At 59.4% G+C, this 20507-nt stretch overlaps 2 protein-coding genes across 2 annotated transcripts in view; one reads left to right on the top strand and one right to left on the bottom strand.

Annotated features, from left to right (window-relative positions):
- The first annotated feature begins 2617 nt into the window (after positions 1 to 2617).
- Positions 2618 to 8501, top strand: LOC111160263 (galactokinase 1). The gene is made up of 8 exons (XM_022523202.1): positions 2618 to 2815; positions 3712 to 3901; positions 4369 to 4488; positions 4666 to 4801; positions 4926 to 5107; positions 7814 to 7964; positions 8059 to 8221; positions 8308 to 8501. Exons 1-8 carry the CDS (start codon positions 2651 to 2653, stop codon positions 8377 to 8379), a joined length of 1179 nt encoding a protein of 392 aa, XP_022378910.1. The 5' UTR covers positions 2618 to 2650; the 3' UTR covers positions 8380 to 8501.
- A 394-nt stretch (positions 8502 to 8895) lies between these two features.
- LOC111160262 (integrin subunit beta 4) overlaps positions 8896 to 20507 on the bottom strand; it is a 29630-nt gene continuing 18018 nt past the window's right edge. The window contains exons 26-40 of the mRNA XM_022523201.1: positions 19886 to 20034; positions 17276 to 17480; positions 16883 to 17037; positions 16317 to 16497; positions 16037 to 16174; positions 13905 to 14087; positions 13679 to 13810; positions 12346 to 12564; positions 11518 to 11754; positions 10688 to 10837; positions 9916 to 10104; positions 9674 to 9831; positions 9428 to 9590; positions 9225 to 9335; positions 8896 to 9108 (exon numbers count right to left, since the gene is read on the bottom strand). Coding sequence (XP_022378909.1) covers positions 8969 to 9108; positions 9225 to 9335; positions 9428 to 9590; positions 9674 to 9831; positions 9916 to 10104; positions 10688 to 10837; positions 11518 to 11754; positions 12346 to 12564; positions 13679 to 13810; positions 13905 to 14087; positions 16037 to 16174; positions 16317 to 16497; positions 16883 to 17037; positions 17276 to 17480; positions 19886 to 20034 — 2510 coding nt within the window. The 3' untranslated portion in view covers positions 8896 to 8968. The remainder of the gene's footprint in view (positions 9109 to 9224; positions 9336 to 9427; positions 9591 to 9673; positions 9832 to 9915; positions 10105 to 10687; positions 10838 to 11517; positions 11755 to 12345; positions 12565 to 13678; positions 13811 to 13904; positions 14088 to 16036; positions 16175 to 16316; positions 16498 to 16882; positions 17038 to 17275; positions 17481 to 19885; positions 20035 to 20507) is intronic.

Here is a 20507-nt window from a genome sequence, read left to right as displayed (position 1 = left end):
AGATAAGCTCATTCGGTTCTTCTACCACGGCAATCACTAGCCCCATTTCACAGGTGAGAGACTGAGGCTCAGAGAGGTGCAGTCATCTGCCTGAAATCACACAAATCTCAGATCACACAGATAGAGATTTGGGCAGAGATCTGGCAGAGATCTGGGCAGAGAACTGTGAGACGTCAAAGCTCAGGCGGGTAAAGGATTCACAGAGGAGTTGCTTTCACAGAGAAGGAGTGCAGACGACCGCTTCTCCGAGAGTGGTTCCCCCTGGAAGGCGTGGTTTGTGCATTGAATCCCACTTCAACCAGCCTCAAGGGCCACTGATCGTTTTGTTTTGTTTTGCCTATGCCAAAAAATGCTTTACTGAGTGCTCAAAAGAAGCAGGCCATCAGATGAAATTTGGAATCGTCGTATTTCCCAAAGGTTTTTTTTTTCTTTTAAGTTAAGATTTATTTATTTTATAGAGAGAGAGAGTAAGAGAGAGAGCACACAGGCAAGCGGTAGAGGGGCAGAGGCAGAGGGAGAGAATCTCAAGCGGATTTCCCGCTGGGCATGGAGCCTGACCCAGAGCTCCATCTCACAACCCTGAGATCATGACCTTAGCTGAAATCAAGAGGCATGTAACTGACTACGCCATCCAGGTGGCCCCCACAAAAAAGTTTTTTTTTTTTTTAAAGATTTCATTTATTTATTTATTTGACAGACAGAGATCACAAGTAGGCAGAGAGGCAGGCAGAGAGAGAGGAAGGGAAGCAGGCTCGCCACTGAGCAGAGAGCCAGATGCGGGGCTCGATCCCAGGACCCTGGGATCATGACCTGAGCCAAAGGCAGAGGCTTTAACCCACTGAACCACCCAGGCACCCCCCAAAAAGTTTTTAAAAACAGTTTTGAGGGGGCGCCTGGGTGGCTCAGTGGGTTAAGGCCTCTGCCTTAAAATGAATAAATAAAATCTTAAAATAAAATTTTATTTATTTGAGAGAGATTGAGAGTGAGAAAGCACAGAGAGGAGAGGGTCAGAGGGAGAAGCAGACTCCCTGTTGAGCAGGGAGCCTGATGCAGGACCTGATCCTGGGGTTCTGGGGATCATGACCTGAGACAGAAGGCAGTGGCTTAACCACTGAGCCAACCAGGCGCCCTATTATTATTATTATTATTATTATTATTATTATTATTTATTTTTAAAGGTTTTATTTGACACAGAGATAGAGAACACAAGTAGGCAGAGCAGCAGACAGGGGGAGAGGGTCCCAGGTACCCCTATTATTATTTTTTCAAGATTTTATTTATTTGACAGAGAGTGCGCGAGTGAGGGGGAGGGGCAAAGGGAGAAGGAGAAGCAGACTCCCTGCTGAGCCGGGAAGTCTGCTCCAGGGGCTGGATACCAGGATGCCAGGATCCTGACCTGAGCAGAAGGCATATGCTTAACAACAGAGCCACCCAGGTGCCCCGTCTTTTCATTTTCTTGATGCTGCCCCCCGAGGCACAAAAGTATTTAATTTTGATGAAGTGCAGCTTATCTATTTTCCTATTGTCTCTTGTGCTTTGGGTGTCACATCTAAAAAGCCCCTGACTAAGCCGGAGTCACAAAGATTTACCCCCATGTTTATTTCAGAAGTCTTCAGAGCTGCATTTTTTAAAACTGAAGCATAAGTCACATATAGTATTACATGAGTTTCAGGCACAGGATATAAAGATTCAACAATTCTATGCACTACTGGTGCTCATCACGGTAAGATGCATTTTGGGCAAACCCCTGGGCAGATCCCAAGCTCTATCCCTGGCCACAACTCTCCACAAAGCCCCCACTCTCGTCCCAAACAGGCTGCTAAAATTTCAGCGTTTCTGCTCCGAGGCTTCATATCGGAGCAACCGCGGACTCGTGTCCAGGTGGGGGATGGGACCCGCTTAAAGGTTCAGGATGCAGGCTGGTGAAAAAGGAAGTGGCGAGTGTCAGCCTCCGCATCCCAGGCTCAGGACTGAGGAAGCACCTGCTGAGGCCAACAATCCCGCCCCAGGGGGGCTGCTGCCGTCGGTCCTTCCGGGAGAGGCTGGCCACTGCCACCCTCCTTCAGTCTTCCACTGCTAACAGCTATCCCGGCGGGGCCAGTCTAGAAAAGGGGCTTGTAGAAAGCGACTCCCTGGTCACCACCAAACTTGGCTTTCTTGATCTCAATTTACACCGCGTGCTAGGCCCCTCTCGGAGACTCATGATCAGGGTCTGACGCCCTCGCACAGAGGCAGGACTCTAGGACCTAGGAGAGCCCTTTGGGAAATCCTGGTCCGCTGGACGCAGGCTCCCCAGCTCAGGCTGTGGGTGGACGGACCGGCCGGTGTGGGGAGCACAGAACGCGGCGCCAGGGTCGGGGAAGGGCAGCCCAGCTCTTCCAGTCCAGCCAATACCGCTCTACTGGGCACCCGCCAGTCTTTCGCAAAGTCCGCCGCCTGCCCGGTGGGGGCGTCGGGGGGAGACGCGGCCGTGCGCGCCCAGCAGGTGGCTGGGTGCGGAAGGCGGGGCGGGGCGGGGCGGGCTCGGCGGGGGCGGGAGGAGCCCCGGGTGGGGGCGGGGGGCGCGTACAGGAATGCGCGCCGCCCCCGCGCCGCGCCGCCCCGCCCCGAGCATCCCGCGCCGACCGGGCCTCGCTGCAGGGCAGGCGTCATGGCCGCTTCGAGACAGCCCCAGGCTGCGGAGCTGCTGGACGAGGCCCGCAGAGCTTTCCGGGAGGAGTTCGGGGCCGAGCCCGAGCTGGCGGTGTCGGCGCCCGGCCGGGTCAACCTGATCGGGGAGCACACGGACTACAACCAGGGCCTGGTGCTGCCCATGGTGAGGGGCCGGGAGGGGAGCCCCGAGCCTCCCCCGAGGCAGGGCAGGCCTGCGGCGCGCGGGGAGGTGCCTAGTCCCTGCGTGGATGTTGGGCGGCCGCACCGAACTTTAGCCATCCTCTCCGGAGTTTGGGGGACGAGCACATGCGAGAGACCCGGGGATGGGGTATTTCCCACGTGGGAAGGGAGGAAGCGAGGGATCCGCGAGGAAGTAAGCTAGGAGGGGGTGTGCCGACGCCTCGTCGCTCTAGCCCGCCCTCTGTAGACTGACGATCCTCGCCATCAATCTGGGAGCCACCTCAACTTGGGCCCCGACGGATCATGCGGAAGGGGACGCTTCGGGCACTGTCTTCCAGGGACCCCGACTGCAGACTTGAGGAAGCTAGTCCTAGAGCTCCCGGCCCAGCCGGTTCAGTTTACAGAGGAGGAAACTGAGGCCCAGAGAGGGCTAGTGATTTCCTCAAGGTCACCCAGCTGGTTCTTCCTGGGGCAGCGATTAGAGCTGGGGCCCTTTCCACCTGGTGCAGCTTGGCAAGTGAGTGGGTTCCGCGCACCTGAGACCACTCTGCGACGGCGAGGCATCAGCTGGAGCGCCTCTGACTCTCTTTGCCTTCCGAGCTCTCTTCTCCCTCGCCCCATAGCTGGGAGCCCGTGTTCGGGGCAGAGTCCAGGACTGCACGTCTGCTGCACCGGCCCTACCTCTGAAGACACAGAGGCAGGACCCAAGCCCCCAGGGCCAACTCAGCACTCTGGTTCTTCCCTGAAACAACCCCCATTCCTTTCCTGTTGAGCCTCCAAGGGACTGAAACCTCTCATTCTTCAGAGCTTTAGTAGGGGAGGGAGCCTCCTTCACTGGTCAGCGGGCAGAAGCTTTACATACTCCATGTCTCCCGCCAGGCGCTGGAGCTTGTGACTGTGCTGGTGGGCAGCCCCCGGGCGGATGGCCTTGTCTCCCTCCTCACCACCTCGGAGGATGCTGATGAACCCCGGAGGCTGCAGTTTCCGCTGCCCACAGCCCAGCGGTCACTGGAGCCCGGAACCCCCCGCTGGGCCAACTATGTCAAGGGAGTGATTCAGCACTACCCAGGTATGGGGCTGAGGCCAGGGTCAAGTTCACACTAGTGCTAGGAGCACCACCTCTCAGCTACAAAGCTCCTTAGCTCATCTAGTCCACCCCCGGGTAGCTTGCAGGAGGAGAGTATCCCCGTTGTACAGATGATGAGACTGATGCCCAGAGAGGTTCCAGAACTTTCCCTGAACTGCCCATTAGATAATGGGAGGAGCCAGGATTCAAACCCCTAGCCCGTTGGCCTCCAGAGCCCTAAACCAGGAGGAGAGCTAGGAAGACTGTGTGCCAGGTACCTCAGCTGCTGGTTAAGTAGCTTACCTTAGGAGGGTAGGATGAAGGGTGCTGGGCCCAAGGTGGCCTCTGACAATTGAGACCTATCCCTGGAAACAGCTTTCAGGCTGTCGCCTCCCTTCATGCCAAAATACATGCCCTTTGCGGGCCTGTCCTCCCAGACGGCCCATCTCACCACCACCCGTTCTTTCCAGCTGCTCCCCTCCCTGGCTTCAGCGCAGTGGTGGTCAGCTCTGTGCCCCTAGGGGGTGGGCTGTCCAGCTCCGCGTCCCTGGAAGTGGCCACGTACACCTTCCTGCAGCAGCTCTGCCCAGGTACTTCCTAGACCCCAGCCCCCGATCTAGCCCTCCTCTGCTTGTCAGAGCTCCCCTCTGCTGTGGCTTCGGGAAGGGGGTGGGGAACCTCCCTGGAGTGTCACTGGAACTCCCATGGCTCCCACCCCACACACCCCCTCCTGGGCCCCAGCCTCCCCACGTCACCCTGTGCCGCAGACTCGGGGTCCATAGCTGCCCGGGCTCAGGTGTGTCAGCGGGCCGAGCACAGCTTCGCAGGGGTGCCCTGTGGCATCATGGACCAGCTCATCGCACTGCTGGGGCAGAAAGGCCACGCGCTGCTCATTGACTGCAGGTCAGGGGCCTCCCTTGTACCCCCCCACCATCATCAGGAGCTTCTGGGTGGAGCATGGCCCCCTGGCTGGTGTGGCACGTGGACCCTCGGGCTTGTCCTCTTCCTCACTCCAACTCAATGCCAGGTCCCTGGAGACAAGCCTGGTGCCGCTGTCAGAACCCAAGCTGGCCGTGCTCATCACCAACTCCAATGTCCGCCACTCCCTGGGCTCCAGCGAGTACCCGCTGCGGCGGCAGCAGTGTGAAGAGGTGGCCCGGGCGCTGGGCAAGGAGAGCCTTCGGGAGGTGCGGCTGGAGGAGCTAGAGGGTGAGAGCTGGCTGGGGGCCCTGTGGGGCTGCCGGGCCCTCCGTGTAGCCTTGACCCTGCCATGTACCCCTCATCTCCAGGGACCTCCGCTGCACTCTGCCCGCTCCCCCAACCTTGTAGACCCTCCAACCTCAGCAGGGCTGCTTGAAATCTTCATATTGTTTTCTCCTTTTTTTTTTTTTAAGATTTTATTTATTTATTTGACAGAGAGATCACGAGTAGGCAGAGGGGCAGGCAGAGGGGCAGGGGGCGCAGGCTCCTTGCTGAGCAGAGAGCCCGATGCGGGTCTTGATCCTAGGATCCCGGGATCATGATCTGAGCCAAAGGCAGACACTTAACGACTGAGCCATCCAGGCGCCCTGTTTCTCTTTTTCTTTTTTAAATCTTTTTTTTTTTTTTAAGACTTTATTTATTTGTCAGAGAGAGAGGGAGAGAGAGCGAGCACAGGCAGACAGAATGGCAGGCAGAGGCAGAGGGAGAAGCAGGCTCCCCGCCAAGCAAGGAACCCGATGTGGGACTCGATCCCAGGACGACGGGATCATGACCTGAGCCGAAGGCAGCTGTTTAGCCAACTGAGCCACCCAGGCATCCCTGTTTCTCTTTTTCTAACGTTATCTGAGAACCCTTACCTGGGCCGGCAGAGGCACGTCATCAGCAGGGCCTGTGAAAGCTATAGACAAGTTCGGCGCGCGGGTGTGCTGTAACATGACCATTTGCCGACGATTGCACATGACGCTGTGACGATCGGTTTCATACACAAGTGTCTCCGTGTTCTCGGTATTTTCTTAGGATTGGATTCAGAGGAGTAGGATTGCAAAGTCCAAAGGTGCCTGTATCTGAAAGGTTCCTGGTACGTGTGGCCGGGAAGATAGTATATTTGATAGTTTGAAGCTCAGGTCAACATCCCCTTGTTCTGCCGTACCCTGTGGAGCGGAGGCTGTTACTACTCTGCGTGTTTTGGATGAGGCAGTGCTGAGTCTCGAATCGGGCAGCTCAGCCCCCAATCTGTACTCTCAGCTGCGGGCCAGGCTGCTGGCCTCGGGAGCCGTGCCCTCCCTGGCAGGGTGCAGGTGCCCATTGCTGGGATGCTGGCCAGCCCTGTGGGACTGTCTTGTCCTTCTCCTTGGTGAACTGTCCCATTCAGAACTGCCCCGTCTGCTCATTGCAGGCGACCTTGACGGAGGTTTTCATGCTGGAACACTTTGGGCGTCCCTCCTCTCCACTGCACACCTTCCCCACCACTCGTGTGTGTGTGTGGGGGGGGGGGGGTCTTCCCTCCCTGGGGACCGCAATGCTGCCTCTGCCTTCTCCAGAGTCCTGTATGGAAAGGCCTCCTTTGCCTCGTTCCTGTGCCCTGCCTGGCTCCTCTCCTGCTTGGAAACACGGCCAGTTCTCTTCTCTTTGAAAATTGAACCTCTTTCCTGTGCCAGTCTTGGTGGGAGACTTAATGCTTATGGCCCATTTTGTTGTCTATGTTCACTTCTCAGTCCTCTCAGCCGCCACCGCCACTGCCACCTGGGATTGGGGCCTGTAGCCCGTTGCTCCCCCGGCTGGAGCCTCCCCCCATTTCCACCTCTGGTTCCGGAGCCTCCACCTGATTCCCAGTGGAACTCTGCATCCTTCCTCCCCTAGAGGCTTCCCCTGCTGACTTCCCCTTGCCGGTTATTTCTCACCCTTGTCACTCCTATGTGAGACCTCGGTCTCCTCTGTGTCCTTATGTCCCCCCTCCCATTCTCCTTTCCCATCTCTGTCCCTTCCATGCCTTCCTCCCCCCACACCATGGCTTTCTGAGTATTTAGCAGCTGCTGTCTGGCTCCTGGTGCCTGGGTCTCCCAGCTCGGGCTCTCTGCCCAAGGTGGTTGCTTTGGTCACCTACTTCAACACCAAACCCTTGCCTGCTCCCGAACCGCCGTGGCCCTCAATTCAGCAGCAAAGCCTCTGGCATTCAGGGCTGCCCCTACCGAATCGGCTGGCTCTCCCCACCTCGGCATGAACTGGGGAGGACAGCCCGATGCCAGTGTGCCCTGCGGCTTGATGTGTGCCTGGGCTGCACCCCGGCTCTGGAGCCCCAGCCTCTCCAGTGGAGGCTCCACTGGTGCTGCAGCGTGAACGGCGGCAGGAGGACTTCTCCCACTTGCACTACCGTGGGCTCCGGGAGGCGGCCGTGTGTTGCCCCTCACCTTGGAAGCATCAAGGGTCTGGGGCTTCTCCTGCTGTTTACTGAGCACCCACTGTGCACCAGGCCCCCTGCTGGGAGGGGGGCTCTCTGTGGGTTCTCTCAATGTTTGCTGCGCCCCAAGTGACTTTTAAGATTTTATTTATTTATTTGACAGAGATCACAAGTAGGCAGAGAGGCAGAGAGAGAGAGGAGGAAGCAGGCTCCCTGCTGAGCAGAGAGCCCGATGCGGGGCTCGATCCCAGGACTCTGGGATCATGACCTGAGCCAAAGGCAGAGGCTTTAACCCACTGAGCCACCCAGGCGCCCCCCCCCCCCCGTGACATTTTATAGTTGGGGGCCGGGGGAGGCTCCGAACCTGAGTGACCAACACAAGGTTCTGGGCACAACTTTGTCCGAATGAGGTCTCCCAACTCTCGGCCCTCCCCCAGCCTCCCACTCCCAGGCCACCACCTGGCGCCCCCATCCCCACATCGGTAGGGGCCCAGAGGTGATGGGTGGCAGGTCCGCTGACCCCGTTCCTTCCCCAGCTGGCAGAGACCTGGTGAGCAAGGAAGGCTTCCGGCGTGCGCGGCACGTGGTTGGTGAGATTCGGCGCACGGCCCAGGCGGCGGCCGCCCTGAGCCGTGGGGACTACCGAGCCTTTGGCCGCCTCATGGTGGAGAGCCACCACTCGCTCAGGTGAGGACCTTGGAGTGCCCAAATAGCCCAGGGTGAGGCTAAGCCCTGGGACGGGGCTGTGCTAGGCCCTCCCTGTCCTCCGTCCTCTCCGCAGGGATGACTATGAGGTGAGCTGTCCTGAGCTGGACCAGCTCGTCGAGGCTGCACTGTCTGCACCTGGGGTTTACGGCAGCCGCATGACTGGCGGTGGCTTTGGCGGCTGCACTGTGACCTTGCTGGAGGCCGCCTCCACCTCCCAAGCCATGCAGCACATACAGGTGGGTGGGCACCAGCACGCAGGGGTAGGAGGGGTGGGTTCCCAGGGCCATGCCATGCTGAGACCCCCCACCTGCCTCTCCCGCAGGAGCAGTATGCTGGCACCGCCACCTTCTACCTCTCTCAGGCGGCCGATGGCGCCAAGGTGCTGCGCTGGTGAGGCATTCCCCGGGGACGGCACCCGGTGGGCATGGGGCCTGCCAGGCAGCAAGGCACAAAGCTCCAGGCCCCGGCCACCTGCCCTCTGCATCTGGGTGCTCAATAAATTTGTGCCTCCCACCACTGACCCGCCTGCCTGCCTCTAGAGGTGGGCGTGTGCTTGGGTATCCAAGGAGCCCCGTCAGAAGCGCTCCCCCCGCGCTGTGCAGGCATTCCCTGCGAGAACGGACCGGGCAGGGCCAATCGGTAGCAAAATCTTTTATTAAGCGTGGAACAAAGCAGGGGCCTTGTCATGCTGGTTCCAGCTCTTTGGTTATGTGCAAATGGGCTTGGGCCTGGGGTAGGGGCATTGCTGCCAGAAGGGCCTTCTGGGACCTCTGCGCCCTTTATTCCTCCCAGAGGACACCTTCTGTCCTCCGTAGCCAGAGGCACCGGCCCTGTGGTCAGCATTTGGGTGTGCTGGGCCGCGAGGGGTCCACGGGTGGAGGAGCCAAGCCAGAGCCAGGGAGAGGAGGCGGGGTGGGGGCCCAGGTTCCCGCACACGGGTGGGGGCCCAGGTTCCCGTACACGGGTGGGTAAGGGTTGGGGGCTCAGGTCTGGAAGAACTGTTGGTCCACCTGGGTGCTGAGCGTTCCACTGGTGGTCAGCGTCTGGCTCACAAACTCCTGGGTCACGTGGCGGGTAAGGGAGCCACCTGCTTCCAGGCGTTGGGTCCCTATGCTCAGTCCATCTGCAGGGGAGGACGCACTGAAGGACTCTGCCTGGGGCCCTGCCTCTCCTGCTCTGTGAGCTCTGTATCTCCCACTTCCCCGCAAGGAGAGCTGGATCCCCTGCCCAGTAACTCACCCAGTAGGAAGGGCTCGGTGGTACTGGTGTGCGTGGTGGTGATGCCACTGTACTCGCCTGGCAGTGAGTGTTGGAAGAGCCCAGCATGGCTGCCCAGTTGTGGGAAAGGGCCTGGCATGGGCAGATGGGCCAGGCAGAGATGAGGCCAAGAGAAGAGGTGGCCAGAGAAAGGGCAGGGGCTAAGAAGGGCTGAGGCACCCTACCTCCATCCTGGGACTCAATGGTGATGATGCCCTCACGCTCTGGCCCGTAACCTTCGGTGGTCTTGGCCTGCACCTTGAACTTGTAGGGCACGTTCTCGCTGAGGCCTGGCACGGTCAGCCGGCTCTCAGGGCTGTCACCATCCACCAGGAACGTGGTGGCTGGCTCTGGACAGGGAAGATGACTTAAACCTCTGCAGCTCCCTCTCCATCCCTCCCCTGGCCACCCCTGACCTGGGGGCAGGCAGCACCTCCTCCATGGGCCATCTCGCAGGTCACCAGGTAGCCAAGGATATTCCCATCGGGCCTGCGTGGCCGCTCCCAGCTCAACTGCAGCGAGTCTGGGCTCAGGGCAGTAAACACCAGTGGGCCCGGGGCACTAGGTGTGCTCAAAGTGAAGGTGGAGCCTGGACATAGTAGAGCAAGGATGTCAGTGTCTGTGTCCATAGGAGACCTCATGGGGGCAGCCACGCGGTGGGGAGGCAGCTCACCTGGCAGGGGGCAGAGTGGACTCTGGGGGTGCACCTGTGACTCAATGGTGATGACACCCTCGCGCTCTGGGCCCCAACCTTCCTGGCTCTGGGCCCGCACACGGAACACATAGGAATGGTTGGGCAGAAGGTCTTCCACCACCACTGACGTCTGGCTGGGGTTGGGGATGTTTAGGTGATATAGCTCTCCTGCGGGTAGGGTGGGAGACAGGGGAGCAGTATTATTCCCACCCCCGGCCTGATCCCACACCTTCCCTAGGCTGCCACCAAGATCTAGTCATCACTCACCCAGGATTAGCTGTGGTTTGGGGGCAGGTGGGATCAGCCTGGTATGGTATGGTTGGTTGTTTAGGTTGTACACTATACAAGGGATGAGTGCCGTCTAAAATTCCACTATGTTTTGGCTGTTGATGGGCCCCAGTCATGCTGCCGTGATTTTGTCTTCCAGGGAAGCCCCATTTCCCACCTCCCATGCCAGCAGAGGCTCTAGGTCCCCTAGGCCAGTGAAGCCTTGTTAGGCAAAACCTAGCAGAGGGAATAACTTGGAGAGAGGCCCAGGGAGGTGGATAAGAACTCCGGAGAGAGGAGGCCATGAAGGGCAGTGAGGAGGAGCATGGAAGAGAGAGACTCTCCGAAAGTCTGGTGGGGATCATTAGCGTTTGAGGGATTTGGAGGGATTCCTATCCAGCCGGATGCTCCTGAGTGTCCCGACCCTGAGCCGAGCCCGGCAAGACATCATCCCCGCAGCCCGCCAACAGCAGCTGTGCCTCACCGCCGCTCAGCAGCTGGTACTCCACGCTGTAACCCTGCAGCACCTGCTCGCACTGTGGCTCCTGCCAGCTCACTTTCAGAGATGTGGGTCCCAGGGCCGAGAACACCAGGCGGGTGGGTGTGTTGGGCACACCGGCAGCCAAGCGGGGGTCTGAAGACGGGAGGCCACAGTCAGTTTGTGGCGGGACCTCTGTTCCCTGACCTCCCTGGGCTGTCAGGTCTCTGCTCAGCACTGGCCTGCCAGCTCGCTCACCCTGCCACACCCTGGCCAGGCCACCCAGCCCCTCCTGCCCATCTCAGAGTGGCTGTGGGCTCGAGGGTGAGCATCGTGAGATGGCCCTCCCCCACTGGCCTGGCGCCTCTCCTCCCCCAGCCCAGCGCCCCTGGAAGGACAGAGGCTGAATGAGGCATCAGCACTGATGGGGATGGAATGGAGGGTGAGATGCTGGGTCTGGGCGCGGCTGCAATGACCAGATGGATGACAGATGGAGCAGGACAGCTGTGGAGACACGGGATGGCCACCCCTGTACTACCTGGGTCCCGGAAGGGCGCTGCTGGCTGCCCAGCCAGGATTATAGTGTCCCGTGAGTCCCCAGAGGGAGGGAACCCCTTCATCTGAGCCCGACTCAGGGGGCCCAGGGCCCAGGACAGCGGAAGCCTGCTCCTCCCCTCTTCCCAGATGGGAGGGAGGCCTGCGGCAGGACAAAACAAGAGTGAGCGCGCAGGAAGGGTATGTTGGAGGACGGGCGGCGGGAACAGAACCCCGAGCCTGCTGGAGCTGGAAGAGAAGAGGGGTCCGGGGGAGACGCAGGGCTGGTGGCAGACACTCACTGTGGGAGGAGACGGAGGAGAGGGTAGAGTAGTCTCTGGGCAGTGTGGCAGAGTGGGAGTGCTCTGTGCGGGTCAGCGAGTGGTAGTCACGCGTGAGGGTGGAGGAGGTACTCAGCACCCGGTGGGACAGGTGTGGGCTCAGGTGGGTGCCGTAGGCAGTGTTGGCCACAGTCATCCTGTGCAGGGAGTTGGCACTGCCCGGGAAGGCAAACTCCATCCGCCCGTTCACCAGGTGCTCTGCAGGAGGAGAGCAGGGTCACGGAGGCAGACCTGTACCAACCCAGAGCCCCGTGGGGCAGGCTGTCACCCTGGGAATTCCTAGGATTACCTATGGGGGGGTGGTGGCGTAAAGAAACCCAGCCTTCCTTGGCCACCAGGGACAGAAGGTCTGTGTTCCTAGTGGGGTCCCAAGGGGCCACACAGGCTTCTGCAGCCCATGTCTACTGGTGCTCAGGATGCCGGTGTGGATAGTCTGAGGGTCACTGAGACCTTGCAGTTAGCCCTGCCTTGGTGGGGGCGTGTGTGGCAAATGTCTGCCCTGGGTCCCTTCAGGCCTCTGAGGGGTCTCCTTGGGTACTACAGCCTGTCCCCTAGACACAACAGACTTCTGAAGTTGTACACTCCTGCGGGCAGTCCTGCTTTGAGGACAGCCAAATGCCTGCCCCGGGGGGGCCGTTGGCTCTGGGGGTCGTCCTGGCACAGTGGCACCTTCCCAGGCCAGCGGGGAGCCTTCCTGGGCAGCCTGGCCACAGGGGGCTCAGGCCGGGCCCAGGCAGCCAACGAGCCTAGCTGGGTGCGGGGTCGGGGCAGGCAGGGCAAGCCCGTCACCTCCAGGGGGCCTGGGTGTGGCGCCACGGGCTAGGCCGCCACCCTCCCCGCCCATGCCCGCCTCCGCGCGGTCGTTGGGGGCGCCGCGGGGCGGCTCGCCGTCGGAGGAGCGCCTGCTGCTGGCCGACAGGCGCGGGATGAGCTCCGGGGGCAGCCGCCACGTGATGCGCCGCAGGTCCAGCTCCTCCCCCAGCAGGGGCTCGAACTTCCAGCCGCTGCCTTGGGAACAACGAAGGGCCGCGTTGGCACCGCCGGCGGCTGCAGGCGGCTGCGGGAGGGGGCGCGGCGGGGCGGAGACCAGCGACGTGAGCCGGTCCTCGGGCTCTCCGGAATCCGAGTGTGCGGGAGGGGCGCGGGTGGTCGCGCAGCAGGCGATGGCCGGGACCCTCGGCCCCCGAGGCGGAAGAGGAGCCCTTCCGTGGGAGCCGGGGCAGGCGGGGCTGCGGCTGGTGAGGCAAGACGCCCCCCCCCGGGGTGGCGCTGGCTCTGTCACCAGCTCTGTCACCTCGGTTTCTTATCTGTGGACTGGAGAGAGTAACCTCTCCCCTGCCTGCCTCCCAGGGACAGTTCCAGAAGCCACAGAGTGCGTCCCAGGTAGAGTTAGGCCCTGAGTTTGGGCACCTGATTCATACCTGCTGTGCTTTCTCACAGCCTCAAAACCCCCATAACCTTTGGGCTTGGGTTCCTTAAGCCCAAGCTCAACCCTGCCAGGGCAAGGATGGAAGAGAGTAGGACTCCGGAGGACTGTGACTCCTGGCATGGTATGACTGGCGTCCTGCTCTACAGATCAGAGCACCGGCACAGAGAGACTGAGCAGTTCATCTGATGGCCCACAGCAGAGCCGCGCTCACACTGAGTGCCAGGGGGGCCAGCTGAGGGCCCTTTATCCCACACCGGGGAGTCAGGGGGGAGGGCAGGGCAGGGGGCCATGCCTGCCACCTCCCACATGGCCTTGTCCCTGGGAGGTGGCCTGAATGACCCAAGTCCACGGTACAGCCTTCCAGGTGCGAGGCTGTGTTCCCACATGGGCCCGTGTGCGTGGCCTGGCCGACCCTGTGTGCCTCTGCTCCTAAGCAAGTCTGTCGGCCTGTGCTTATACACAGATGTGCACACGACTGCCTGTGGGCCACACTGGCTTTGTCCCCTCTGTACCCCACGCCAGCGTGGCACCTGCCAAATGGCAGGCTCTGCCGATACCCGTGTGGAACCGAGAGGGGCTTCTGGTCTTGCTCTCTATGCCCGGTGGTCACTGGCCCCTTTGCTTTCTCTGGACACCAGTGACAGTCCCACCTCCTCCCCAGGACTTCCTGTCACGGATCCCAGACCCACTCACCAGTGTCATCGGAGACGCTAGGCCTCTGGCTGCCAGTAGGGGAGCGTAGAACGTCATCGCTGTACATGAGGAAGCTTTCGTAGTCTTCCCCGCACTGGGCGTCCACAATGGGGATGTCCGGGATGATGGGGACTGCAGGAATGGGAGGGGTAAACCAGGGCTCCAGCCCTGGCCTCCCAGCCTCTGTCCCGCCTGCCCCCTTCCTCTGCTCCCCGCCCCCACTCACTGGACATGGGTCGCTTGGGCTGGGTGGCCAGGTTGATGATGGCCTCCCGCTCCGGGCCCCAGCCTGCCCCATTGCGCGCCTTCACCGTGTAGCGGTATGGCTGGGACTCCCGAAGGTTCTCAATGAGCAGCATCCGCTTCTTGGGACTGTCCACCAATACCTTCTTCATGGGCCCGATGGGTCCTGGGGCAGGGAGAGCGCCTCAGATGAGTCATTCTAGCTTCCTGCCTGGCCTAGCCCCGCTCTGATGCAGCAGCCCCCCTGTGTGGGCTCTTTACTTCCCAGAGAGAGCACAGGAAACAAGGCCGGGAGCAAGCAGCTGCGGGAATCCCGGGTCACACCAGGCCCTGAGAACCTGGGCAAGACTGGTTTCAAGAAGTGTCACCGACTCTCTGAAGGGCTCATCCTTAAGTGGCAGAGTGAGGACAAGACTCAAGGTGGCTTCGATGTCACCTCTACTGATTGGCGCTGCGATGGCCCTGTGTCCAGGGCGCCTCCACCGGACACACATTCTGGCGGTGAGGGCGCCTGTGCCTCATTGCCCACCGCTAAACCCCAGGTGCTGAGGGCAGAGATGGCCCAACACCCACCACAGCTGCCATGGGGTCCCCTTACCCTAACCCATGAGCACCTAGAAGGGTGGACACACAGCCCTGGGAGAAAGGAGAACGTGACCCCCGTAGCTCAGCGCAAGTTCCGGGTTTAGGCCCAGGCCCAACAAGAAGGGTTCTGCCGTGAGGTGCCTGGGTGGCTCAGTTGTTAGGCGTCTGCCTTCAGCTTAGGCCCTGATCCCGGGGTCCTGGGATCAAGCCCCGCATTGGGCTCCCTGCTCAACGGGAAGCCTGCTTCTCCTTCCTCCACTCCCCCTGCTTGTGTTCCCTCCCTCGCTCTTTCTCTGTCAAATAAATACACAAAATCTTAAAAAAAAAAAAAAAAAATGAAGGGGTCTGCCCTGCTGGAAGGCTTCTGGGAAACCAGAGAAGACACAAAAGACTGGAAGCCAGAAAAGGTCCCCATCTCCAAAGTCGTCCAAAGGAGGCTTCTGGAAAATGATACCTCATAAGCTTGGTGTTGGCCCCTAGCAAGCAACTGTGCTTAAAAAGAAATGGTTGGTGGAGGCCTCTCAGCCTGGGGGAGGTCTCTAGCTGCCAAGGTGGGCACTGTTTCTTGGCCAACCCCTCACATCCCTGTCAGCTAGAGGGAGAGGGGGAGAGGGGCACCCGCCAAAGTCCTGATGCCTTCAGCCAGGTGGGCCATCTGGTGCATTCCAGGACACAGCAGAGACCTCAGCAGGCTGAAGCCATGGCTGAAATCATCAGAAATGAGCTTTCGACAGGATACATATCACTCCTGGGATTAGAGGCATAACAGTGTCTCTGTAATAGTGGTCATGGGTGGGTTAGAAACCCAGGATGCACCAAAGGTGGGACGCAGCTGGTGATGCTGTGTGTGGTCTGCTTGGCTGCTAAAGAGCAACAAATCTGATGTCTGGAATAATCTCTCGGCTCTCCGCCCTACTGGGCTACGCCGGAGTGCTGAGCCTGACCCATGTTAAGGCCCAGAGGTCGTATGAGATGGTGAGCTCCCCGTGCCTGGGATGGACCAAGGAGAAGTGAGGGCACAAGGAGGAGGTCCCTGCACCAGGTGGTTGTGGAACTGATTCCCCTCACTGTCTCGTCTTGGCAATTGGTGCGGTTCCCCACCCTCCCCTCCCTTCCAGGCCTGGGAGGAAATAATGATGTGGCCAAGTAAAATGTTACATAAGTTGGACTAAAAAAATTGTTTATCTGAAACTCAGGGTATCCTCTATTTGCTAAATCTGGCAACTCTTCTTTGGCCCCAAGAGAACCATGTGAAAATGAGGCACCCTGGTTCCCTGTATGGGAAGGCACCCCTGATCGTGTGACCTCACTGCACATCTGTCTCACGCCTCCCATCCCCACCTGCCCTGTGTGCTTCTGCGCTTGGCCTGGGGACATGACCAGCCCAAACCTGACCGCAAACCTGATGATGCCTCAGGCAACCGTGGGGGCGGACCACAGGGATGCCATAACTTCCCTCCTGCTCTTTGTCCCCTCCCCTTCCTGCCGTCCCCAGGGGTGGGGGGGGGTTGGAGGGGTCCAGGTCCTTACGGTTGTCCTCGTTGACCAAGCCGTAGCAGACCTCATAGGCTGTGATTTCACCGTTGGTCTCCGCGGGCTCAGCCCAGCTCAGCTGGGTCACAGTGGAGGAGACGACATTGAAGGCCAGCCGCCCTGGCTCACTGGGTACTGGGGCAGGGGAGGGGGGCAGTACAGGAAGAAAGCTGTAAGCAGCAGCAGAGCGAGGGCCGGGTTCTGGGAGGTGCTGGGGGAGGGGGGCAGAGCCGGGCATCAGGGTAGTCGGGGACAGACACAGGTGGTGTGGCCTCACCTTCCTGGTGTGTACGGCAGGACACCAAGGAGCTGTAGGGGCCCTCGCCCTGGGGCCCGTAGGCGCACACCTTCATCTCGTAGTCGCAGTACGGGTACAGGTTGGTGAGCTCCGCCGCGGGAGCCTTGCTGTCAAGCAGGTGGGCTTCGGACTCGGGGTCACCCTGGATCCAATATTTGACCTGCCCCCAGGGGAGGAACGGGTCAGTGGGGAGCGGCAATGGCCAGAGCTGCTCGTCCCTCCACGGACCTCCTGCTCTTATCGTCCCCTTTGCGTAGATGAGACACCGAGCGGTTGGTGACTTGCCAGGTTCACACAACAGGGCTGGGGCAGAACTGGGGTATCTCTGGGGTGGATGGAGGGGCCACATTCCAGGAAGGAGGGCAAATGTCTGAAAACGTCAGGGATGGGTCTTTCCTCTTCCCCAGGCAGATGGCGGCGCCCCCCGTCCCCGGTGGGCCAAGCATGCCCTCCCCATCACCTCCGGGGCCCTCTGGCCGCAGGTGGCTCACGTCCCCAGCGGATACCAGGCCTCCCCCTCCACACCCCTCTGCCTCCCACCTTACCCTGTACCCTGCCGGCTTGCCAGGAGGGGGCAGCCAGTTGAAGTGGATCTTCCGGGACCCGGCAGCCTTGGCATTGGGGTTCTGCGGGGCGCCCAGGTCACCACGGTGAGGGAATGCTGAGGGTGTCTGGCTTGTGAAGTTCCGGTCCAGTTGGTCTGTAGGGAGCCAAGCCTGAGCGCGGCAGCCAGCTCAGCCACCCCCTCTTTGATGGAGGCAAGAATCCACCCTCACCGCCAGGGGGCTCCCCCCTACCCTTGCCCACCAGCACTCAGCAGACAGCCGCCCCCCCAGACCTGTATTTTTACTTGCCAAGACGGACAGCCTCCGTGGAGAGCCCCCCCACCCCCAGCCCTCCCTCTGCACCTGCTTAACCACATCCCTGGCTCGGCGCACCTGGGTCCCCAATGGTGACGGTGGCTGAGTGGGGCTGGCCCAGGCGGGCCCCGAACTTGGGGTTGGTGAGCTGAATGTGGAAGCGGCGGGTCTGGCAGCCCCGCAGGAGGGAGTCCATCTCCTGTTGCTCCAGAAGCTTCACCTGTAATTCCTTCCAGGTCTCCCCAGGTTGGAAGAGCAGCTCACCCTCTGCGGGGATGTAGTCCTGGGAGTGGGGCGGGGTCAGGGTCAGACAGGCCCTCCACCCCGATCTTGTATATCCGACAGAGACCACCCCACGTGGACGCGAAATGGCTTATGTTGCTACAGCACCTCCCTGCTCCCCCCCGCCCCATGCATCAAGCACTTTACAAATATTAGCTCATTTGACCCCCACAGCACTGTGAGTTGGAGCTACTACTGTCCCCCGTTCGCAGATGGAGAACCTTGCCCAAGTTTGCACAGGTAATTGTGGTAGAGCTGAGCTTTGAACCAAGACCCAGAGCTGGGGATGTGAACATACAGAGAGTCCCACACTGGCAGGCTCCACCCAGGGAGGGAGGAACCCCTGCCCCCAAATGTGGCTCTGAAGTCTGGGATCCCACCGGGCCCCAGGCCCTGCCTTCTGGGTAGGGTGCCTCCATCAGCTCCAGCTTTCTTCTTTCTTTTCCTTTTTTTTTTTTTTTTAAGTTTTATTTATTTGAGAGAGAGAGAGCGCAAGCAGGGGTAGGGTCAGAGGGAGAGGGAGAAGAAGACAACCTGCTGAGCAGGGAACCCGCCACGGGGCTCAATCCCAAGACCCTGAGACCATGACCTGACCCAAAGGCAGATGCTTAATTGACTGAGCCACCCAGGCGCCCCTCCAGCTTTCTTCATTCAAAGCATCAGAACTCTCCTGAGTTTCTGGAACGCGAGTGTAGAATGGGGCCATCAGCAGCAACTGGGGTGCGCTTCGACCACTAGGTGGCGCTGCAAACTAACATTTCAAGTCCAGGCCCAGCAAGGGGCAAATTCAAGGAAATTTAAGGAAAGTAGGAGTTACCTGCTAGAACATTTCCAAACGTCAAAGTCACAAAAGACAAAGCAGGAGAGTTGTACCAAATTAAAGGAGACTTCAGACACATAAAAAAATGCAATGCCAGATCCTTGACTGTTTCCTGGATTGGGGGCGGGGGTGGGGGGAGGGAAAGAGCTATCAAGGACATTGTGGGGCCATGTGAACAAGGGGAGATCTGAATATGGACCGATTATTAGGTAATGCAACAATGTGGGCTTTCTTAAAGTTGGTAATGACAACGTTGTGTAGCATAGCCTTGTTCTCAGCAGGAGCCTACATGATGTCTACCGCTTACTTTGAATAGTTCGTCAAACAAAATGAAATGGAACACAACTCTCTCTCCCTGGGTCTCTACAGTTACAGATAAGAGATATACATCCACGCATAATTCTGTGTCTAGGTACGGGCATCTTGTAGGGAAGGAGAGAGAGAAAACCAGTATTAGTTGGCGACTCTCTATAAAGGGTAAGTGGGTGCTGATTTTATTAGTCTTTTCTCTGCAGGCTTGAAGTTTTTCAAAATAAAAAATTGGGGAATAATAATAATGTTTCTAAAAACATATAAATACCAAGTATCTTTATAAAAGCACAACAGGATTGCCAGAATCTCTTAGATAATATGGTGTATTCAGTGAAACTTACGGACCTACAATTCTTCTTTGGAACTTTCACTGGGAGCACGGGAGTGGTGATGGGAACTGTTCCGTAGACTAAAAGGCAGAAGAGGGTGTGGCCAGGCTGCAGGAGCCCGAGCCCGCACACATGCTCCCATGCATTTGCCTAACAGGCCTGCGGGCCCACAGAGACCACATTCTATTACCCGCTGAGTCAACTGCTGGTATAAATATTTTTAGCTTGTACATGTTGATAATAAATTCAGAAACATAAACCTGGAAGCCAAGACAGTACATGCAACACCTGAGTTTGGTTCTTCCCGGAGACTCGGGCCCCGTGACAGAGGGGACGGGGGCCCTCGTGCCAGGCGCTCCCTGCCTTCAAGGGTTGCCTCTTGCTCTTGGCCCTGGGAGGGCCTGCCAGGCAAACTGAGACAGTTCCTTGGGGAGTCTGCCCAGGGGCCATGTGGCCTCTGATCCCACCTCAAGAAGCCCAAAGCCCTGGGGGTGGTGGCTCAGTCGGTTAAGCATCAAACTCCTGATTTTGGCTTGGGTCATGACCTCAGGGTCCTGGGATAGAGCCCCACATTGGGCTCCGTCCTTGGCATGGAGTCTGCTTGTCCCTCTCCCTCTGCCCCTCCCCACTGCTCGTTCTCTCTCTCAAATAAGTAAATAAATAAACAAATAAAATCTTAAGGGGAAATAAAAAGAAGCCTAAAGCCCCAGGATTGGGGCAGATAGAGAAGTCCATTTCAGTCTGAAGGGTCTGGCGGCCCTGAGACCCTTGACGGCTTGTTGGAAGGAGACACGAATGATCTAGACATGTCGCTGGCCATGATGGGGCCTCACCTCAGGCACCACTGGCCCTTTTGGGGAGGGAGACAGCGCTGCTGCCAACTGGCCATGTCCTGCTCTCGCTGGGCCCCCCGGAGACGCCACTGACCCCACGGCAGAGACTCACCCGGTTGCCCTGGGCAGTGTTGTCCTGTGTGCGGTAGGAGACCTGGGACTTGCCATTGTCCAGGATGCGCCGGATGACAGGAATGCGGGCCACTTGCTCCCCGCCACTGACCACGTACTCGGCCTTCTCAAAAGACACTACGCCGCTGGCTGCAAGGACCCAGGGGGCAGTCAGGTGACCCGACCGGCCGTGGCCCCTTCTCAACACCCACCTGCCCTCTGGCCCTGCCCAACCCTCCTCATCCCACCGCCCTCTGGGGAGAGCAGAGCAAGGGAGTGGAAAATTCTTCCGGAGAAGAGCAAGGGGGCTGGAACAGAGTCCCACTGGCATCCTGGATGTTTTGGGGCAGAGAAAGGAGACCAGGCAGGGGCACAGCCAGAGAGGAGGCCCCGAGACCGAGGGCTGGGGCAGAGCAGGACGGAGTCCTATGTTTGCTGGAGCGGGTGGGCAGGAGGGCTCAGGGGCCCAGCAGGCCCTCTGGATGCAGGGAGGATGGTCGTCAACACCCTGGGCTTCCCAGAGGAGCAGGTAGGGAAGGCAACGAGGGTGTTGCCTGTACGGTGCCGTGTTTCCCCTCTGGACCGGCGTGGGTAAAACCAACTCCCACAGCCCTTCCTTTCCG

Source organism: Enhydra lutris, unplaced genomic scaffold, assembly GCF_002288905.1.
Source record: "Enhydra lutris kenyoni isolate GAN:26980312 unplaced genomic scaffold, ASM228890v2 scaffoldscaffold75, whole genome shotgun sequence".
Classification (NCBI taxonomy): Eukaryota; Metazoa; Chordata; class Mammalia; order Carnivora; family Mustelidae; genus Enhydra; species Enhydra lutris.
Note: the sequence above shows the minus strand (reverse complement) of the source record. Positions and strands in the feature narration are given on the sequence as shown.

Bases quoted from the DNA above. Each gene is read 5' to 3' on its own strand.
- LOC111160263 (XM_022523202.1), top strand. From the start codon at position 2,651: ATGGCCGCTTCGAGACAGCCCCAGGCTGCGGAGCTGCTGGACGAGGCC. The intron at 4,489-4,665 runs GTACTTCCTAGA...CCTGTGCCGCAG, and splicing joins CCTGCAGCAGCTCTGCCCAG to ACTCGGGGTCCATAGCTGCC. The intron at 7,965-8,058 runs GTGAGGACCTTG...TCCTCTCCGCAG, and splicing joins GAGAGCCACCACTCGCTCAG to GGATGACTATGAGGTGAGCT.